This window comes from Lynx canadensis, chromosome C2 (assembly GCF_007474595.2).
Source record: "Lynx canadensis isolate LIC74 chromosome C2, mLynCan4.pri.v2, whole genome shotgun sequence".
Lineage (NCBI taxonomy): Eukaryota > Metazoa > Chordata > Mammalia > Carnivora > Felidae > Lynx > Lynx canadensis.
The window spans coordinates 4,727,390-4,747,877 of record NC_044311.2 but is presented as its reverse complement, the minus strand read 5'-3'; the positions used below and the strand labels follow the sequence as shown (position 1 = coordinate 4,747,877).

General features: G+C 47.5%; 1 protein-coding gene across 5 annotated transcripts in view; it reads right to left on the bottom strand.

Moving 5' to 3' along the window:
- The window catches only part of STAC (SH3 and cysteine rich domain), a 139,417-nt gene that overhangs the window by 29,018 nt on the left and 89,911 nt on the right, over nucleotides 1–20,488 (bottom strand). For all 5 annotated transcript variants that reach the window (XM_030329764.1, XM_030329767.1, XM_030329765.1 and 2 more), the window contains exons 3-6: nucleotides 18,846–18,946; nucleotides 17,190–17,271; nucleotides 15,947–16,062; nucleotides 9,381–9,459 (exon numbers count right to left, since the gene is read on the bottom strand). In XM_030329764.1, the coding sequence (XP_030185624.1) occupies nucleotides 9,381–9,459; nucleotides 15,947–16,062; nucleotides 17,190–17,271; nucleotides 18,846–18,946 (378 nt within the window). The remainder of the gene's footprint in view (nucleotides 1–9,380; nucleotides 9,460–15,946; nucleotides 16,063–17,189; nucleotides 17,272–18,845; nucleotides 18,947–20,488) is intronic.

The window sequence follows — 20,488 nt, the reverse complement described above, 5'->3', positions numbered from 1 at the left end:
ACATTTAAAAATAACACATTGCTGCTTTATTCTTCCCTTTGGTCTCCCTTCAAATGATTTTAAAAAATACCAGTAAAGGAAGAGAAACACACCACAGAAAGCCCTATAATCTATTTCGGGTACGCACTGACATTTCCACGGACTTTCCAATGCACTCGATAATTGTGATGCAGAAAACATGCTTCAGAACAAGAGCCTCTGTAAACGTGGTGATGCTTAGTAAATGCCTATTCTCCACAGTGTAGTTTCAGAGCCTGTGCAGGAAATTCTCTGATTCCTTTGAAGCCTAGACATCAATATGCAGTCATTGGAGGAAGTCTGGTTTGTAGGTAAGTGGAAATGATCCTATGGACCTCGTCTGCCTCTGTATCTGGCTAGTCACTTGACTAGTTTGAATTGAATGGAGGCCAACAATTTTCCCTGGCTATTACGTGATTCCCTAAAGCCTCAGGGTAAATATTGGATCCCATAAGCATAAAACTGGATACTTCTATAAGAATACTGGATATCTGAATGAAAAGAGTAGAAAATCTTTCTAGAAAATTCTTGATTGGAGATACAAAGGGAGACTGCGTAGGGTACGTAACAGTTTGGACCGGCTTTACAATTTTGCAATTTCACATTATTGTAGCTTTTTGTTGAATATCGGTTAGCCATCCGGTTCAAAATGTGTACCATTTTTGTGAACTATGCTGAAATTATTTGAAGTGACCCCAAATGTATTTTCAGCTATATGACTGAAAGCATAACACTGCAAAAAAAAAAAAAAAAAAAGATTTTAAAACCCATTCCTGTGGGCTACTTCTGAGACATTGATTTGAGGGGAGAAGAATAAGGAAAAGGTAACTATTCTACTACAAATACACCATATACTTTTTACGTTTAGGGCTTTCAATTTGTTTTATTAAAAATAATTTGGGGTACCTAGGTGGCTCTGTCGGTTGAGCATCTGACTTTTGATTTCGGCTCAGGTCACGATCCCAGGGTCATGAGATCGAGGCCTGCATTGGGCTCTGTGCTGCATGTGGAGGCTGCTTAAGATTCTCTCTCTCTCTCTCTCTCTCTAGTTCTCTCTCTCCCTCTGCCCCCTCCCCTGCTTGTGCTTTCTCTAAAATAATCAAATAAATTAAAAAAAAAATTGGTTACTGATTTCACCCATGACAACTATTCAAAGAATATGTCCATTAAGCAGGCATATGAAAAAAAATTTTTTTTAACGTTTATTTACTTTTTAGAGAGAGAGAGAGAGACAGAGTTTGAGTGGGGGAGGGTCAGAGAGAGAGGGAGAATCTGAAGCAGGCTCCAGGCTCCGAGCTGTCAGCACAGAGACCGATATGGGGCTCGAACTCACAGACTGAGATCATGACCTGAGCCGAAGTCAGACGCTGAACCGACTGAGCCACCCGGGGTGGGGGAGGCTCAAGAAGGCGTGATTTTTAATATTACAGAAGCAAATGAATCTTTAGTTTCTGCCATCTCCCCAAAGGACTTTCCTCTTTTCCTTTCCTATATTCTTCCTTTTTCATGACAGAGAATAGCCAGTGGTTTTTCTTCATCAAGAACAATTGGTTTTGAGGTCAGTATTAAACTAGCCTCATAGGGGCGCCTGGGTGGCGCAGTCGGTCAAGCGTCCGACTTCAGCCAGGTCACGATCTCGCGGTCCGTGAGTTCGAGCCCCGCGTCGGGCTCTGGGCTGATGGCTCGGAGCCTGGAGCCTGTTTCCGATTCTGTGTCTCCCTCTCTCTCTGCCCCTCCCCCGTTCATGCTCTGTCTCTCTCTGTCCCAAAAATAAATAAACATTGAAAAAAAAAATTTTAAACTAGCCTCATAAAGTAAAAGAAAGGGGCAGCCCTCTTCTCTGCAACTTTTCGTGTCCCTGAAAGAGCTCACATCATCTGGAAATTCTCCATTCCTTATCTGTTTGGGTGAGTTTACTTATAAAGTTTGTCTGGGCCTCGTATTTTCAGGGTGCAAAATTTAAAATATTGAATTCGGTTTCTATCGTGACTAGAAGCCAATTCAAGTTCTCAAGTTTTCTATTCCTTCCTAGGTCAGACTTTAGTCACCGATATGTTTCTTGGTATCTTCCCTTCAAAATTTATTGGGGGTCACCTGGGTGGCTGAGTCAGTTAAGCATCTGACTCTTGGTTTCGGCTCAGGTCATGATCTCGCAGCTTTGTGGGTTTGAGCCCCACATTGGGCTCTGCGCTGACAATGGGAGCCCGCTTGGGATTCTCTGTCTCTCCCTCTCTCTGCCCTTCCCCACTCGTGCTCTGTCTCTCTCAAAACAAACTTAAAAAAAATTTTTTTTTAATTATCGGCATGAAGTTGGTCATGGGAGTCTTTTATTTTCCTTTCAATCTCTGTTATGTTCATCCTTTTTTATTATTGCATTTTGCTTCATCACTCTCTTTTATTCTTAAAAAAATTGTGATTGTAGGTTTTATTTACCTCTTTTAAAGACCATTCTTAAAACTGGTTAACCTATCTGTGTCATTTGATAATTTCTCCTCTTACCACCTTTTTATCCTTTTCCTACTGCTTTTTGGGGGCTTATTCTGTATCTTTTTTTCTGACTTAAGTATGATGCTTAGGTGTTTGATTTTCAGTCTTTTAATTTTTATTTATTGTTTATTTTTATTATTTTTTTTAATTTTTGAGAGAGAGAGAGAGAGAGAGAGAGAGAGAGAGAGAGAGAGAGGCATGCATGTGAGGGAGAGGCAGAAAGAGCGGGAGAGAATCTTAAGCAGGCTCCACGCTCAATGCAGAGTCTGATGCAGGGTTTGATCTCACGAGACCAGACCGTGAGATCATGACCTGAACTGAAATCAAGAGTTGGATGCTTAACCAACTGAGACACCCAGGTGCCCCCCGCCTTTTTATTGTTTAATGGAATACTTTCAAAGCTAAATACTCTAGTCACAATTTAGCTACATCTCACAAATTTTGATATGTACTATTTTCATTATGACTTAGTTTTAAGTATATTCCAATTTTTATTATGAATTCCTTTTTGACACACGAGCTTTTTGAAAGTATGTTTTAAATTCCTAAATTATGGTTGCTTCTGTATCTTTTGACTACTGGTTTCTAACTCATCTGCATGATAGTCAGAAATATATATTCTATATCATATTAATTCTGTAAAAATTTATGAAGCTCACTTTATGGTCTGCCGGTAATCAATTTCATAATTGTTCTGTGTGTACTTAAAAAGAATGTGAATTCTCCATTTGTTAGAGGGAGTGCCCTTTTTAACTTAATTACGATTGTCAAATGTGTCCTCAGATCCTCTAAATCCTGGATCTTTTTATGCACCTGCTTTGCCAATGACTTGAGAGGCATGTTACCACCTCTGACTATAAAGGGGAATGTCAATTTCCCTAATATTTCTGTCAATTGCTCCTTAAGTTCCTGTCATTTAAGGCTGTACAGTAAGTAGATGTAAGTTTAGAATTTATGTCTTCTGGTGAAGTAGACATGATCATGTAATGATAATTTTTTTCTCTAGTAATGCTTTTTTGGTCTTAAAGTCCATTTTTCCACACATTAATACAGCTATGCAATCTTTTGCCCGTGGGAGCTTTTAAAATAGGTGTAGTTTTCCACATTTATTTATTTGTTTATTTATTTTTGAGAGAGAGAAGTATGCTTTGTCTCTGTGCCCCCTCTCCCTCTTTCTTTTTTAGTTTATACGGTTGAATCTATTTTTTTAATCTTCTGGTGGCCACTCAACATTTTACGAGGTGTATTTTACTTAACAGAACCTAAAGTGAAATGGTACCCTTCATTTCCTTCCAATTCATACAAGGATCTTTGAATGCCCATTTCTCACTGAGATGTCTCGTATTTCAGTTAATGTCTTACTGACAGCTTTTTGCTAACATTATTATCTTTTTACGTGGCCAGTGTTCACTTGGTTCTTTCTTTGTGCTTCATTCCTTGCTTCTCGGTCCCTCCTTTGAGATCACGTTTTCCTCTCTGGGGTACATCACTGTGAAATTGCTTGAGCTGGACTTTCTTCATGGCAGTGGAGACACAGCCTTTGCCTGAATACGTATATTGGAAGACAGTTTTGTGGCTGTTCCATTTATAGTTCGAAGTTAAGAGTTACTTTTTCCCCCCAGATTACTGAAGGTTCCGTTCTACTCTCCATGTGGTTCCATTCCTTTGCAGGTGATCTTTCGGTCTGCATTTTCTTTCACCTTCGAAATTGTGCGGTTTTGCTAGGATGGTCTCAGTATAAATCTTCTGAATTTGAGGGATGGTAGCTGTAATCGACTGTGAAACATATTAACCGGTATCTTCATGAACGTTGTCTCTCTCCCATTCTCTCTTTATGTACCTTTAAAGTGTCAGTTAGATGCACATTGGACTTTCTTGCTGGTCCTCTGTGTCTCTTTTACTGTCGTGAATTCTATCTCTTTGTCACCCTGGCTATACTCTAAGCAATTTCTTTGGCTATGTATTTCACAGCACTAATTTTCTCCTCAGCTATATCCAGTACGGTAGGAAATCCCACAATCAAATTTCTCTCTCTCTCTTTTTAAATTTCTAAAAGTTCTGTTTGGTTTTCTTAAAATTTGCCCGTTCAATTTCGACGGTGTCCTACTCCTTTGTTATACGTTCTAGTCCATTTTTCATACCTTTAAATATATATAGCTATGTAGTTATATATTTCTTTATTTGATAATTCCAACATAGACAATCTCTGACCAGTCTGATCATAAAAAAAGTTGTTTCGGCCGCCTCTTACTCACGGTGGCTCATTTTCACATATACTTGGTGTATTTCAATTCTGAAATTACAGAAATTTCAATTCTGGAAATTTCTCAGGTCTGGGGTTTAAATGCTCTTACTTCAGAGGCCATTTGGGTTACTTCTGCCAAGTGCCTGGTGCATTTATCCGAGTGGGCCACTTCAAACAAATTAAACTAAAATGTTACATTATTCTACTTTGTCCATAGAGGTAGTACGAATTCAGGCCCTAAACCCAAGTAAGAAGAGCTTCCTCCTTCCTTTGCTTCCTTTTTTCTTTCCTTCCTACTCCTCCCCCATTTCTTCCTTTTCTTCCCCACGCGAGTTAAGGTCAATATAGCATTTTTCTTTACTAAATTCCTCTGCAGGGCGTTCTTTTTTGCTGGTGTCCTAAAGGTACTTACTTTGGGGTATTGGCATTCTCCCAAAGGGCCTCTCATCACACCTACCACTCTGCCTGCTCATTGGGTTTTGTCCTCTATTGACCGCACATGGGCCTTTTTCTTCTCCAGTCTGAGGCCCCGGGGATGTGCAGAGTAAACACTGGTCTTCACCCGCTTATGTCTCTGGATTCCTGCTGTATTATTATTTCTGGACGCTAAGGAATTGCCTTATTTTGCTACCAGCTCCACCATGCGTTAACTAGAACTTTCTTTTAAATTCTTTTTCCCAGCAAGTTGAGGCGTGTGCTAGAGTGGAAAAAATTTCTCTAAACATCCAGCCCTCCACATAGCCGGAAAGAGAGTCCTTCTTGCTTTTAAACAGACCTTAACCTGCTGTAGATACCACACATCTGGATTCTAGGGTATCTGCTAAGGAAGCCATTGAAGTATTTGCTCCGTTTTCTGGGTGACAAACCAAAATGTGAGAGATAAAACCAGGGCATGTTAGGGGCGCCGCCTGCGGGGCTCAGTTGGTTAAAAGTGTCTGAGGCTTGATTTTAGCTCGGGTCATGATCTGGTGGTTTCTGAAATGGAGCCCCGTGTAAGGGCTCTGCACTGACAGAGAAGAGCTGCTTGTGATTCTCTCTGCCCCTCCCCCGCGCACCCTCTCTCTCTGCCTCTCAAAATAAATAAATAGACATTAAAAAATTATCAAAAAGCCAAAACAAACAAAAACCCCAGCACATGTTAAAGGCAAGGATAAATCTTCCAAATCCAAGCTTGCTTTTTTTCCTTTCCAGGCAAAATTTCGTTGCTTTAGTGAACAGTAAGGTACCATGGGGCTTTGCGACATCCTCCAGTGGATGTGACTAACCCAGTTTTTTTTTAACGAATATTTCTAGGAATTTGTCTTAATTATGTTCTATTCCCTCTGCTTCTCTTCCAAGAAAGTTATAACCACATGGAGTCATACCGAAATGCAGTTATGGAAGGCACCGGGTAACATCATTACTTGGTGTTATTTGAGCTGAAACGGGCTTCTCTATTTCTGGTGCATCCACAAGCAGGGTTGTAAACAACAACCAGAAACAGCCAGACCTTCCCAAAGTCTTCCGTGAGAGAGAACACAGACTTCTTACGCTTCGTGAGGAAGAGAGGGGTAGGAAGAGTACCCTCTTCCAAGGTGCCTTTGGAAATCTCCCTCAAGGATTTTGACATGACTCTTGGCTGGCAGAAACAGTATCTGTATGCCCCGTGTATTTTTTAGAACGCAAATGAAACATGTCGCACAGAACAGCTTGGGACCGGAAGCCACGCACTGCTTCTGAAAAGCCAGCACCCTCCTGGCCATGGCCATGGGGAGGCCGGTGGCCGCCTGGATACACAAGCAGAGTGTTTTCTCTGTGTTGTTTCCCAAATTGCATGGACAGGGGATTACATCCAATCAAAGGAAAATGTTTTGAGGCAAACTGCTACATAATTAATCCCTCTAGCTTCCAAGGGCACATTGTAAAGAAAGCTCCTGCTGATCAAAGGAATAGTTAATAGATCTCCAAAGCTTTTTAGAGGTTTATTGCTTGCTAAATTCTTCCAACAGATTTCTTTGAATAAGGCTCTGAAAATGCCTCTTAACAGAAAAGAAATGGCAACTGTTCAACTGTGTCTTTCAGTGTATTACTTTGTGCCTCCGTTTCCTTATCTATACAGTGTGCATGTGTGTGTGTGTGTGTGTGTGTGTGTGTGTGTGTTGGAGGGGAGAGAGTTGGGCTAAATGACTTCTTATCCTGCTTCTTGAACTTTAATAAGATTCGTGTGCAAATTCTGATTCTGCAGCTCTGGGAATGGCCTGAGGTGCTGCGTTTCTAACGGCCTCTCAAGTGATGCCCAGGCTGCTGGCCCATGGGCCACACTGGAGAGCAGTGAGGCTCTAGGCTGCCCCTCTGACACTTGATGACCTCATGGTGGATTGATTAAAAGCAACATGCTTCATTCGGATGATTCCTAAATATAGCTCCTCGCGTTATAAAAACCTACTGAAGAGCACTTTTTGAGGAATCCCCGGGGCAAATAGAGACCTTAACTACTGAGGAATGGGTGAGCAAGAGGGCCAGAAACGCTGGCCAGGGTGCCTGAGGCAGGGAGGTAAGGGGTGGGTACATGCTGGGAACGACTGTGGAAAGGAGAAAACAGGATGTGCTGACAGACTGGCTATGAGACTGGCCAAGAGGGCAGAGTCAAGTCTGAAGCCAGAAGTTTCGACTTGGTCAACTAGCAGAGTGGAGCTCCTATTTACTGAGCAGAGACAACTGAGAGCCAGGTGGCGTGGCTGGGGCGGGCGAGGTGACCAAGGGTCCGGTTTGGGCGTGTTAACGTTACGATGTCGACTTCACGTTCAAGATGGCCAACTCCAGCGGGCGATACGCACCTGGAGGCAGCAAGGAGCCTGAAATTTCAAGAGTCGTCGATGTGTGGAATAGTTATTTACCCTGGTTCTTTCATTTAACGGCCACAGCACCTCATGGATTCGGTATTATCATTATCTTCGTTTCGGAAAGGAGGAGATGGGGGCGGAGAGATTAGGGCACGGCTTGGAGGCCACAGGACCGCTGAGTGAAGTCCAGCGGTCAGCCTCCAGAGCGAGGAGGGGCCGAGGACCGAATACGTCCGGTGCAGTTAGTGACGAGCAGACCATCGGCAATTTGGCCATTTGGTGTCAGTGAGCGATGCGGGCGGAAGTGAGGCTCAGAGGACAGAGCAGCTGATCAGACTAGGAGTCTTAAAATGAAGGTCTAGGTTAATACCAGCGTCTGGTGGGTCTGTGCTCAGCTGCTGAAGACGTCCGGGGCTGCTGACCAAATTCAGCGGCTGTATCCGCACTGCTGGACAGACTCCTGCGGCATCACTGCCCGGCCGTGACATTCCCCTGGCGGCCGGCACCGTCTGATCTGTCTCTCCGATGGTGCTACCAAGCGCTCAGTGAACGTCCGCATTGATCCGAAAGTGCCGCTCTCCCCATATGATGCCAGCGCATCCTTGCCCTAGCAGTGGGCTTTAGCAGATGTGAGCGGGCTTGGTAAGCGGGGGGGGGGGGGGGGCCCCGGTGAACACTGATGCGTATTTAAGAAGGAGTCGCGGAGGATTCTCCCGAGGGAATCACAGAAACACCGTCCTAACTAGAGGAGAGACACAGATGAACTCCTGGAGCTAAGGAAGCAGAAGCGATAGCTCGTAAGACAGCTGCTGATAAAGCAGCTACGGAGGACTGACCGCAGACCTTCTGCTCCCGATCTGGCAAAGGCAGAGGCAACTAGTCAAGTGGAAGATCTACCCAAGACGGCACGTCCCACTGCTTTCCGTGCAGGGATGAGAGCTGGCAGGGGTAACTTCCGCCCCGGAGGACGCATTCCGCCCAGGTTAACAACGCAAATCGGAACCCACCACTTTGCTAGGTCACGAGCCACCCCGAGGACAGCTTTGGGACTCAAGTACTTTTGCGGGGCATGGTAAACACTTCATAAATACCTTTTGCGTAAGTGAGTGGAGATTAAGAGAGGCTCGGCATCAGAGAGGCTCGGCAAGATGCATCCATAAGGGGCTGGTTGTTTCTTTAAACTCTGGCTTAATGTTCTTTCTTAACGTTAGCAAGCGACATACGTAGTTAGCATTCCATGTATATTTTAGAAATTATCGTAACAAAGGCCTAAGCTATTAGAAAATTAAGTACTATTAATACGGAACGTTGGGCTATGGCTAGATCATACCGAGAAGTTTTTGAGTGTTCGTTATGTCTGCTGGGGAGAAGCCACATGGGAGGTCCATACTCTCCCGGTACCACCACCCCCTCGGTATGAGGTACTTCAGCTGTGTCGGGGAGTAGCTTCTTCCAGAATAGGTTGCTCATCTAATGTAGGTCAGTGGGGGAAATGATGCATTAACAAAAAGGTCCAGAAGTGACTCCTGGACCCCAATGTAGCTAAGTCCGCACTTAGTCCCGGATGAGAACCCAGGAGACAGAACTCAAGGGAACGTCGCAGTCAAGTCAAGGAAGTCCATCAGTACTTATGCCCAGTTTGCCTCCAGAATATTGAACACCGGCTAAGACCGAATTCCAGAGCGAGCAGAGAAGGAAGACACCTGGCAGTCAACACTCCCTGCCCGCAGACCTCGATGCACAGTGTGATTCACTTTCGTGCTGGGGCAACGCCCGCCCCCCCCCCCCCCCCCCCCCCCCCCACTCACCGCTGTTGCTGCGTTTTCGTGAGTCATACCCGCCTCCTGGCCCGTCAGCTTCTTCAGGAACCTCCACGAGATCTGAAGTCTTAGAGAAAAGAGGGAAGAGCTGGAATGAACAAAATCATTTCAGTGGGCCAACTGGGCAGAGATTTTGACGTCAGTAGAAGAACTAAGGAAGAATTTGCCTGATTCTCAATGATTGAGAACCCGATCATTGCTGTCCGGTCTATTTGGCTAAATTTAGAAAGGGTGTGTGTTCCCTCGTGGGCACCATGGCTCCCTGCAGGTGTGTTTGCAGGGCTCAGGGGGTGGGCACATGACAGGTGCTCAGTGAGCATTGGATGAATGTCTAGATGCACAGGTCATAGTCAGCCTTCTTCCCAGGAAGAGACAACAGAGAGAACTCAGAAGTCCTGCCCGTATCCTGTCGTGTCAAATTCTCACTAAAACTAGAGCTCTTTTGTAGGTGAGTTCTAAATATAGGCAGTCCCCAAGATGGTTTGACTTTACGATGGGGCGAAAGCAAGACACATTCGGTAGAAACTGTACATCGAATTTTGAATTTGGATCTTTCCCCGGGCTGGAGTTATGTGGGATGATCCTTTCTGGTGACGCGGAACAGTGACCACAGCTCTAGGACAGTCACCCGATCACGAGGGTGGACAACAGGTACGCTGACAACCCTTCTGTGTCCACATGGCCATTCTGTTCGTCACTTTCAGTACGGTAGCCAATCGATTACATGAGAGAGTCACCAGTTCATTATCAAATAGGCTTTTTTGCTAGATGAGTGTGCCCAACTGTAGGGGAATGGAAGTGTTTTGAGCACGTTAAAGTTGGGCCAGGCTAAGTAAGCCATGACGTTCCGGAGCTTAGGTGTAGTGGGTGCATTTTTGACGTGACATTTTCAACTTATGATGAGTTTATCAGTATGTAACCCCACTGTACGTTGAGGAAGATTTGTATTAATTATAGAGAACAAGATGGAGTATTGAGGGATGCATTACCTAGGTATGAGTTAAATGCTATTGCCCTTGCTGCAAAATTGTTTATGTAATACTCTTCTTTTTTTTTTTTTCTTTTAATACGAGAAGCTATAGTCATTATAGCTTATAGTTGGTCAACCTAACCTGCTTAGGTTACAGAAATAACAACAACATCTCCTCTAAGTGGCTAATGGTTACTGATCATTTACCACTTGCTGTTTTATGTTCTATATGTATATTATCCATTTATTCTTCACAGTAATCCTATGCTAGACCTACCTTTCAGGTAGGGATGTGGAGCCCAGGGAGAAATCAGTAACTCTTCTCCAGGTCCCACAGCTAGTAAGTGCTGGAGCTGGGGTTTGAACCTCCCGTGTTGTCTCCAGAGCTCATGCACTGTGCTTTATCCAGCGATGTGGGGCAGCGGCTCACATGGGCTGGTGACAGCCTTCATGGCCATCCCCTTGGGGGCCTGAAATAGGCCTGGGTGGGAGTATTTACACCACCGAAATTGGCCAATGATACAGATCAGAGACCAGCCCCAGCTGCCAGTTAAACACTTAGGAGCGTACCCCTGATTGCCGATGCCCCAGCTTTCATCTGCCTGGCTCCCTCCTCTTTGAAAGGGGAATTCAGGCGGCCTCAGAGGAGAGTCACATTTTTAAAACAATTTGTTTGTATCTTGACAGAGAGGAACAAGTTTGCCTTCCCAGCCCATCCAGGGGGCTAGAGCACATTAGCATCACCTTCTAGAGACTCATTTTTCTCACAATTTAGCTTTAGGCTTTTCCCCAGCCATTCTTACTTTCATGACACATCAGAAAAGAAGAAAAAAACACAGATGTCATGGGGTCTCTAAGTCACGCATCCCCTGCTCCTTTGAGGCTATTTCTGACCAAAAGTTGCTCTTATTATGCTAATTTAATCTGATGAAACTGAAGAGTGTTCGCACACTAGCCAACCAACTCCCAGAAACTTTTCGAATCTGGTTTCTGCTGGCCTTCCCAAGCCATCAAGCCTTTTATACCCTAGGACATTTGAAAGCACATTAAAGGAAACATAATGATTTCGAAACAGCCAGGCAGCGACTTGCCTACAAAGTAAAGCCGGTGCTTCGACAGCTCTGGAAGAAAATAAACGCGTGGGACAGAGCTTTGCTATGTGGGAATATGTTAGCTCTAGGACATAACGAACTGCAAGGGAGGCAAGCAACTGAAGTTCATTACCACGTGACCCTGCAGGAAGGAAGCAACGTCATTTTAAGGTACCGATCAATTGTTTCTGTTTTCTTCATTGAGGCAAGGTGGACTCTGGGGAAAGAGTGGAGTGACAGATACTTAAGGACAATTTGATCTGTCTTTGTCTCCCCGCAGCTCTGAGAACGACGCCTTCAGAGAGCACAGTTCCGAGAAAATTTCCCGACACAGCCGGTGGCAGGAAGTTGAAATGGGCTGTGATGAATGGATACCTTACTGACATGCAGAAAACCATGGCTTTTGCCCTCGAAACCAGGCTGTAGGGTCCAGACATGGCTAGAAACAAAACCACTTTAGACAGAAAAGCAAACCGGACATCCCTAAGTTGTCTCCCTGATGGTCTTGCCATTGCTACCATGACTAAAAAATACGGAGGCGGACACGTTATGTTCATTGCCTACGGTGGAGTGTTTCTGAGGGGGTCTCCTCATCATGCGTTCAGCACAGTTCAGAACGGCAGGGGCCAGGGACAGCCGTGTGCTGCTGGTGCGGCCACCTCGGGGCCACCTCTGGGGAGCCCCCCGTCTGCTCCTGCCTCCCTGGGCTGGTCTTCCATTTGCCTTTCCTCTAGTGCGAGTATCAGCCAAGCATGGGAGATACACGTGCTGCACGTGGACTGAGGATACGCTGGCTGTCACCAGAGACTTGAGAAAGGCCCATGCGAGCAAGCAGGTAAAGTGGACGGGGCACTTTGTAGTTTTCTTTTGGACAGAAGTCTTGACTCGGAAGGGGTGAATGCGGCCTTGGGGGAAGCACCTTAGTGGCAGCGATGGCCCTTCTCTCTCTCCTAACAGAGAAGATGCCACATGGTGTGTGGGGTTAAGGACACGATCTGTACCTGGATCAGTGGTTCTCAAACTTGGGTGGGCATCAGAATCACCCGGAGGGCTAATGAAGCACACAGAGCCCCCAGGCTTGTTGCAGCAGGACAGGGCCCTGCTCTTTATATTTTTACAAAGCTCTTCAGTGGACCCAGATACCCCCCTCCCCCCAAAGTTTGAGAATCGGTGGTATAAAACAATAGAAATTAGAGGCCAATCGAGAGGCCTTGTGTTCGGGCAGCTTAGTCTAGTTGAAGGAGAGAGAAAAATGAAACACGAAAGTGCAAAATACCAAGCAATCTGCAAATCACTGTGATACATGAACTGGTTGCTCTGGGCGCCCAGGGAAAGGGCACCTGACCCAGACCTGGAAGAGAGATGTTGTCTACACAGAGGTAGAAACAAGATGTGGGCAAGGCCCAGCAACACTCAGGCGATGTGAATGGGAATAAAGGATAAGGACATCCAAAAATGCTCTCCCCCGTGAAAAACACAAGAACACAGGCAAAAAGCGTCCAAATCAACTTTTTCAAAACTCCAGAAAGCAACCAGTTCTCTGGGAAGAACGTGGCTACCTAGAGAGCTGCAAAGTGTGCTCAGTGCTGGGAACATGAGTAACGAGAGGCTGCGTGTATCTCTAAGGGTTCTGAGGTCAGCCTTGAAGAATCCCTTGTTAATTCTTCAAGCATTTCCTGAGTGCCCCCTAGGTGCCAGCCCTCCGTATAATGAGATGACTAGGGAATGGAGGTGCCAGCCCCCCGTATAATGAGATGACTAGGGAACAGAGAGCCCTGATGTCTAGTCGCTGGGTCTGTAATTTTGGAAAGAGAGGCAAAAGCAGACAATTATGCTTCAATTATCTCTATCCTATAAGAAAGGAAGTTTTTGAAGATCCAGGCGGGGAGCAATTCATCGTGCTTCGGGGAGTCTGAGAACTCTTCATGGTTTGTGTAAAAACTATGTGTGAAAACTAAGACCAACAAGTTGGTCTTAAAGAACTTCAACTAGGGGAACAGCAAGTCCTAAGATACGGAGATGTCAAAGAGTTTGGTGCGTTCAAGGGAAGGTGGGTCTTTAGGGCAGTGACAGGCCTCATATGCCATGCTAGAGTCTGGGCATAAGCAAATCAACAGTGTTTCAACTAGGAACCCTGCACAAAGAATTTCTTCAAAAGAAGACAAATCTGGAGGTACTGATACGAGTAGACTCGAAAGGAAGAGGGGAACACAGCTATTTCTTGGAAATAATCTGGGTGAGAGATGGTGGGATTCAAACCTCCAGCACTGGGGACAGAGACAAAAGGCACTTTTGATACACATTTCTGAGTTCTGAGTGACAGGACCCAATCACTGATGGGACATCAGTTTAGCTTGGACATGCTGATTTAGAGATTTCTGTAGAACCAGTCTGGTACTTGGACAGGAGGTTAGGACTATAAGTATCTAGAGTCATCAGCTTTAGACATGGTGCTTGGACCAGTGGAATGTGAACGAGATAACCAGGAAGAGCATGGGACACAGAATGGCCAAGCCAAAGCAGAGCCCTCCGAACAGCCCTGGCTTAAGGAGTGATTGGAGGAACATCAGAGGAGACGGGCTGAGCGGGAGAGTAGGGTGGAACCCTGGGGGGGGGGGTGTCTAGCCTCTTACAGAGCCCAGTAATCGGCCCCATTCAGGGATGGCCTGGGAACTGCCCTTCTCGGACAACACACCTGCCTTTCTAATGGATTACACCCTTGTTTCACTTCATAATAACAACTCAAATTCAAGGGCTAGATGCTTAATGAAAATACATAGCGGCAACTGCCACGTATTGGGTGCGAGGCCCTATGCTAGAAGCTCTACTTATACTCTTACTATTAACCAACCCATGTAGCAGCCGTAACCAATGTGTATGTAAGATAAATCCCATCCACATGTACTCTGTATGTTTTCATCACGTTGAGCAGCACTTTTACCCTTCTTTTAGGAAATGAGTTAACACTGCCACAGGGACTGCCGATTTGACGTACAGCCTCCCGAGGGAGATCATGAGGGTCAAGGACCTTAAAATGTCACAACTCACACCTGCGCTGCTTGACCGCAACATCTGCCGAAACATACTCCATCTTTACTCCGAAATCCCGCAGCGCTCATGTGACTTAGTTGGTATCATACCCTTCACACGTATGTTCTTATTCTTAAGAAAAACGGTACAAGACCTGGAAGAGTGTATTTCTTAAAAAATGCTAAAGAATGCCACCCGCTTTCTTCTCTATTGCATTGGTCTCCTGTGACAAGTTGTGAATTCTGAGGGTAACAAGCCACATCCTCCATTTCTTGGTGTCCTCTACGGTGCTCGTGAACTGGGGGCACCTCGTTCACGTCTGCCGAGTAAGACGGAGAGCGGATGGACGTCAGTTTTGTGTTCAGCCGGGACACAGAGTCGAACGAGTTTTGGTTCTTCCCTCTTAGCAATCAGCGGGATGCATGAAGAACAGGGCTTTCAGGGAGTTTAAAGGTGGCATCTAGGGTAACCACGTGGCACCAGAGGACCTGCAATCCTACCTACTCGGCCACCCGGCCTCCATATCTACCCACAGACCACAATCTCGGTTATCCTGCGGATTAACCTGCACCCACTGAGGGAGCTGCTTCAACTCAGCCCCTGAGGACCCCTCTCAGGGGTAAGCCCCGCCCTTCTCCCACGATCCACGGGACCCAGCCGGGCAGACCACCTGGCCGCTCATCTGTGCCCGGAAGCCTCAGTCTGATAGGGGATGCGGCGGTAGCCGGGTGCGAGCTATCCTACCCGGAACATGCACTGGCAGGCCCTTGCCTCTGCCGGAGGGATGGTGGCCCTCAGCGTGGTCTGCAGAGCTGTACGGCATCTTGGGGCATTTACAGAAATTCTGGTTGGGGTAGCCAGCCATAGGATGATGACAGCATGCAGCGGGGATGCATGGGAACAGTTATTTTAGAGCAAGTAAAATGCAGAAGCGGTGTTTGGGAGGGTGAGTGTCCCATGGAACCAGGCCCCCACTAATGATACAGCTCAGGCGCCTCTGGGGAGGGGGCAGCTCTCGTGTGAAGCCCAGGGAAGTAACTCATCATACGGAGAAACGACTGAGAAAGAGCTGTAGTTTTGAACTGGGATGTAGCTGGAAGGAGAACTGGACACAACTGGGACTCTCCTGCTCCCGCTACTCGTTGGGTGAAACCTTTCTGTGTGTTGACCGACATGTTGTTATCTATTATCGGTGGAAGGGGAAGGTGGGGGGAGTGCATGGACAGTCAAGGAGCAGAGGCCAAGAGTATGGTCTTTGAGGATGAGAGTAAAATGATCCCTGGGTGCTGGCCACAGAAAGGCAAGTGGCCCAAGGCATCTGGGACTTCCCTTCGGAGGCTGCCTGACTCCCAACAGACCCGCCCTCCTGACGCATTTAGGGGGAAACCCATCGCTGCTGCGGTGCCCGAGGCCCTCCCTCCCAGAGCTCTGCAAGTGGACCGAGGGAAGAAGGGGACAATTACAGAGGTTCTGTGAGGCGAGTCAGAGCCACTGCCCGAGCTGCCCTTCTTTGTTCTCTGGGCCAGGGAGGTGCCGAAGCGGAGGGTCTCGTAGACAGGGTCCACCTTATTGCCACAGGCTGCAATGGAAGAGAAAGGTCGTCTGAGTGACAGGTTTCCTCAACTTCCCATCAGGGATGCAGCCAAGCCTTTATCACATCTCCTGGGTCAACAGCCCTTGAGAAGAAGCCTTTGTGGGGAAGACCCACTAATCCCTGGGAAAATGGAGCTCTGTGTGGTCGGGCTTTCCTGGCAGATTTCCCACCCCTGTAATAGGTGCTCATTGGCCAGGTCCTTCCCCTGCACCCATCACTTACAACCAGAGCTCTCTGCTCCCAGACACTTCCTGATTCATTGGTTTTCCTCATTTGTTATCTGTCCCCAGGACTCCAACTTCAAAGTTTTTCCCAGGGACCAGCTTTATTTCCTCCAGGGTGAGGTTTTGCTCGCCAAGGTGTGAAGCCTTGAGCGAGACACAAAGTCTGCAGTAGGAGGCAAGTGTTGAAAGAATTGGGCATCACCAGGCCTCGTGAATTTCTCTTTAAAAGCTTTCTGACTTGTCCATTTCTAGTTTAAAACTCGCCCCCCATCCAAAGGCAAAAATAGACGTAGGGATTCTCAGAGAGAGAGAGAGAGAGAGAGAGAGAGATGGAAGTAAACTGAAAGATATTGTTAAAGAATAAATTCAAGCCAGAAATATCTATACATATAAGACATCTTTTTGGTCCTCATTAAAGAATAAGTGATATTCACAGAGTTCCTTCCAAACATTGGTCTATCATTTACAATTATTTTTTTTACAACAATTATGAAAAGCAGCCTTTGCTGTTCTCCCTTTACAGGGTCTGACAGGTTGGGTAAAGGGTCCGGACACACAGCTAGTGGGTCAGCGGGGAAGCTGGGCTTCGAGTCGGCTCTGTGAGATGCTACACTCCATGCTACTCCATCCCAAAGGAATGGCTATTCCCAAAGGAACAGCATCTCAGCAGCCTTTGGGACTTGGGTGTTTTTCAAGCTTCACCAGGGAAAGGAGAATTTGCTCCACCTAATGTATCCCCTCCAGCAAAGCCAACAGTCGTAACCCAATCAGCCAGCAGACAGACGCACAAACACACCCCACTGGGCCTGCGGTCCTGGGAGAACAGCAGCTGTGAATGTGGACCATTCTGCTCAAAACCCAGCTCGGCCCATCAGCGTCCCAACTCACCGATGGGCATAACTTCTTTAATGCATCCAAACTGTTCGTGAATGAGCAAAGGGGAGCTGTAGTAACGCCGAAACCCTTTTGGCTGGAGAGAGAATGAGAAAGAGAAGGGCTTAATGTCACTGATGAGATGGAGAGAACCACACAAGAGCTCTGAAGATAATACCAGCTGGTTTCGCCAGGGGCACCCCTCTGTCGCCCTTTAAGATGCTGGCTTGTCCTACAAGTTATCCCCGGGGGGCGGGAGCTACAGGTGGCAGTAAGCAAGCTACAATTGCACCTAGAAAGCAAGCCCCGGCCCTGTCCTTCCCTTTCTTGCCTCTCCTCCTTCTCAGACCATAGCAGCCTCCCTTGTGCCCAGACTCCTCTCCCATCATCTCATCTCCCAGGATCCAAATGGACTGGCATGCATTATTTCAATGTGACTTACTATTGAGGTTTATTAAAATCATAAAAGGCCTGGAAAAGTGGAAGCCGACCCGAGAGGGAGGCCGTAAGGCCCTTGTGTATATGACAAGCTCCACCCAGAGCCATCTGCCTTGTGTTCTAGACTCTGTTATGTTTTTCTGACCCCTCATTCATGGTCTTTGCTTTGGCTTGCGGGCATCTCCATTGGCCGAGGAGGAGGACGGGATCAGGTGAGGCAGGGGTTTTAGAAAAGAGGATACTGCCAACCAGAGTAAGGAGATGAACTCACTAAGAACCTGACTAATTATATCCCAGTGTTGGAAGGGAATTTTGTGGCCCAGACCCTACTACAAGTCTAGAATCCTCTCCGATGTTCCTGGAAGGTGGTATCTTCCTTTTTTTGAATACTGCCCGTGATGGGGAGGGGGGGGGGTTGGTGGGAGGAGTGCTCAGTAACCCTGAAGGCAGGCCTTTGGTGACACTGTCTCTGGTTGGTAAGACTTGGCATCTACTGATCCTCAGTCTTTTCCCTGGAGCCACAGAGCAGGATAGAATTCCTCAGGTCTTAAATTTTTTTGAAGATCACTGTCATAGCCTAAGTATCTACCTCTAGGGTAGACATTCTCGTCCCTTCGACAGCTCTTTGGCCATCCTAGTTTCAATACCCTCAAAAGAGGTTCCTTTTAATCAACATGGGGCGGCAGTACCGAGCCCACACTCCCAAGACGGTAGACCAGCCCAGAATGGGCCAGGGCCATCTGACCTTCCTGGCTTTGGCCGCCAAGATCTGTCAAAGTGGTGTGTCAATTTTTATTACTCTCCCCATTTTTGAACGCGGTGGTTAATCTCTCCCCTTCTTGACATCCCCTGTGCTGTCAGCCAATGGAGCACTGAGGTGACGAGCCACCCTAGGTTTTCTGGGCTGACGGGGTTCCCGGGATGCCCAACTTTCATCTTTAAAACACGGACGGTCCCAGGACGTGGGACTTCTGGTGCTGACGTTGAAAAAGTTCCAACCCCGGACAAGTTGGCCACTCTGTTAAAGACCCTGAGCCCTTTCACATGGGGAGCGTCTGTCTCTTAGGTTGATAAAGCTCCTCTTCTGGTTGATCATTATGCCAATAAGGAAACCCGGTTGGCAGCCCTGGGGTTCTGGGGCTGCCTTCCTAGTGTCCGGCTACCAGGGTGCCGCGGGGAGGGACCTCGGGACGTGCGGGGGGTTCTGGGCTCACTCCTGGCACCAGCCCTTACCAGCTTGCCCATGCACCGCTGGGGTGCTAGGCCATCCATGCACTTGTGGTGGAGGCTCATCTTACAGGCCTTGCAGCGCAGCCCATGCTTAGCGTTTGCTCCTGTCAGACACGCGCGAGCTTCGGTTAGGATGCGACCCCCCTTTACCTGGCCGACTCGCATCAAGTTTGGTTGCTCCCCAAACCCAGGTACCTCTTCTCGTCCGTCACTGTCGCATGATGTCTTGGAATGGACAAGATACTGTGGCCCATTCTTTTCCCTTCTCCCACCTCTTCTACTAAAGTACCAGCTCTGCTTTCTTCCTACTCCCTTCCTCCCCATCGCTCCAGAAAATCTCAGCCTCCTCCATTGTTCACGCAGCTCAGGCTGGTAAGTACTGGTCTCTCTACCCTTCCTACAGGCCGCCCGTCTCTGTTCTTCTGTACGTCTTGCCAAGCAGTGGAAGTGCTGGAAATTTTGCCCATTTTTACCCGAGTTCCTCTCACAGAGTCTGAGCTATCAGATTCTCAGAAAAATGGCCAACAAAGGGAGAACAGCATGGTCTATGTGCGAGGGGGGCTGACGGTACTTAGCGTGGGGACAGGGGACTGGATCCGACACCAGCCCTTGTCTGGCAAAAGAGGAAGAGGAGGTGGGCAGCCGTGAGAGCACTGCTACAGGAGTCACACAGCCTCCTGGGACAGGAGGCACCAGGGGACAGGGCGTCATGATGGGGTGGGAAGAAAGGAGGAGAGGAGGAGAGAGGAGAGAGGCACCCTGGGGACCGCGCCGTTGCAGTGAGGCTCAAGGCAGCAGGGCTGGGGGGTAGACAAGATGGCTGGTGCGGGGGCCTCAGGGAGCTGGGAGGGGTGTCGGCCACCTGTAGTCTGTGTGTTACAGAGCAGTTACAGGGAGACTAGGTGAAGATATCAGTGCGGGACGTTTGTCTGTCTCCACTTGGTCCAAGACAAGAGGTGCGAAACAGAGTGAGCTGGTCGGCTCCTAACGGGCCTCAAAAATGGGCTGCCAAAATGGAGTGTAGAGCTCTTGGATAACCGAGCACATGAAGCACATTAGAAAAGGTCGAGGGAGGCGCCTGGGTGGCTCAGTCGGTTAAGCGTCCGACTTCGGCTCGGGTCATGATCTCGCAGTCTGTGGGTTCGAGCCCCGCGTCGGGCTCTGTGCGGACAGCTCGGAGCCTGGAGCCTGCTTCGGATTCTGTGTCTCCTTCTCTCTCTCTCTCTCCGCCCTTCACTCCCCCTCCTCCCCCTCCCCCCCCGCTCATGCTCTCTCTCTCTCTCAAAAATAAAATAAACATTAAAAAAGTTTTTAAGAAAGAAAAGGGAGAAAGGTGGGGGGCCGGAGAGGGTGCCCTTGCGGGGCCACTGAGGCACTGTTACTTTTATCGTGCCCCTTCCACAAAATGAGAAGGATAGGGCCTTCTTCTCTACCGAGTCTTACTTAGAGTGGCATTAAGGAGATGATTTTAAAAGCTTGGCTTCTGTCTCCTGGGGTGGGACCCACAGCTGCGGCTGTGAACAAGGAATGTTCACACGAAGAATGTTGTTCAAGAAGACCACTGGGGAGGCCATGGGACTCCCTACATCTCACAGGCATTATTAATACGTACATATACCCTGAGACGCGAGGCCTCAAGTATCCCA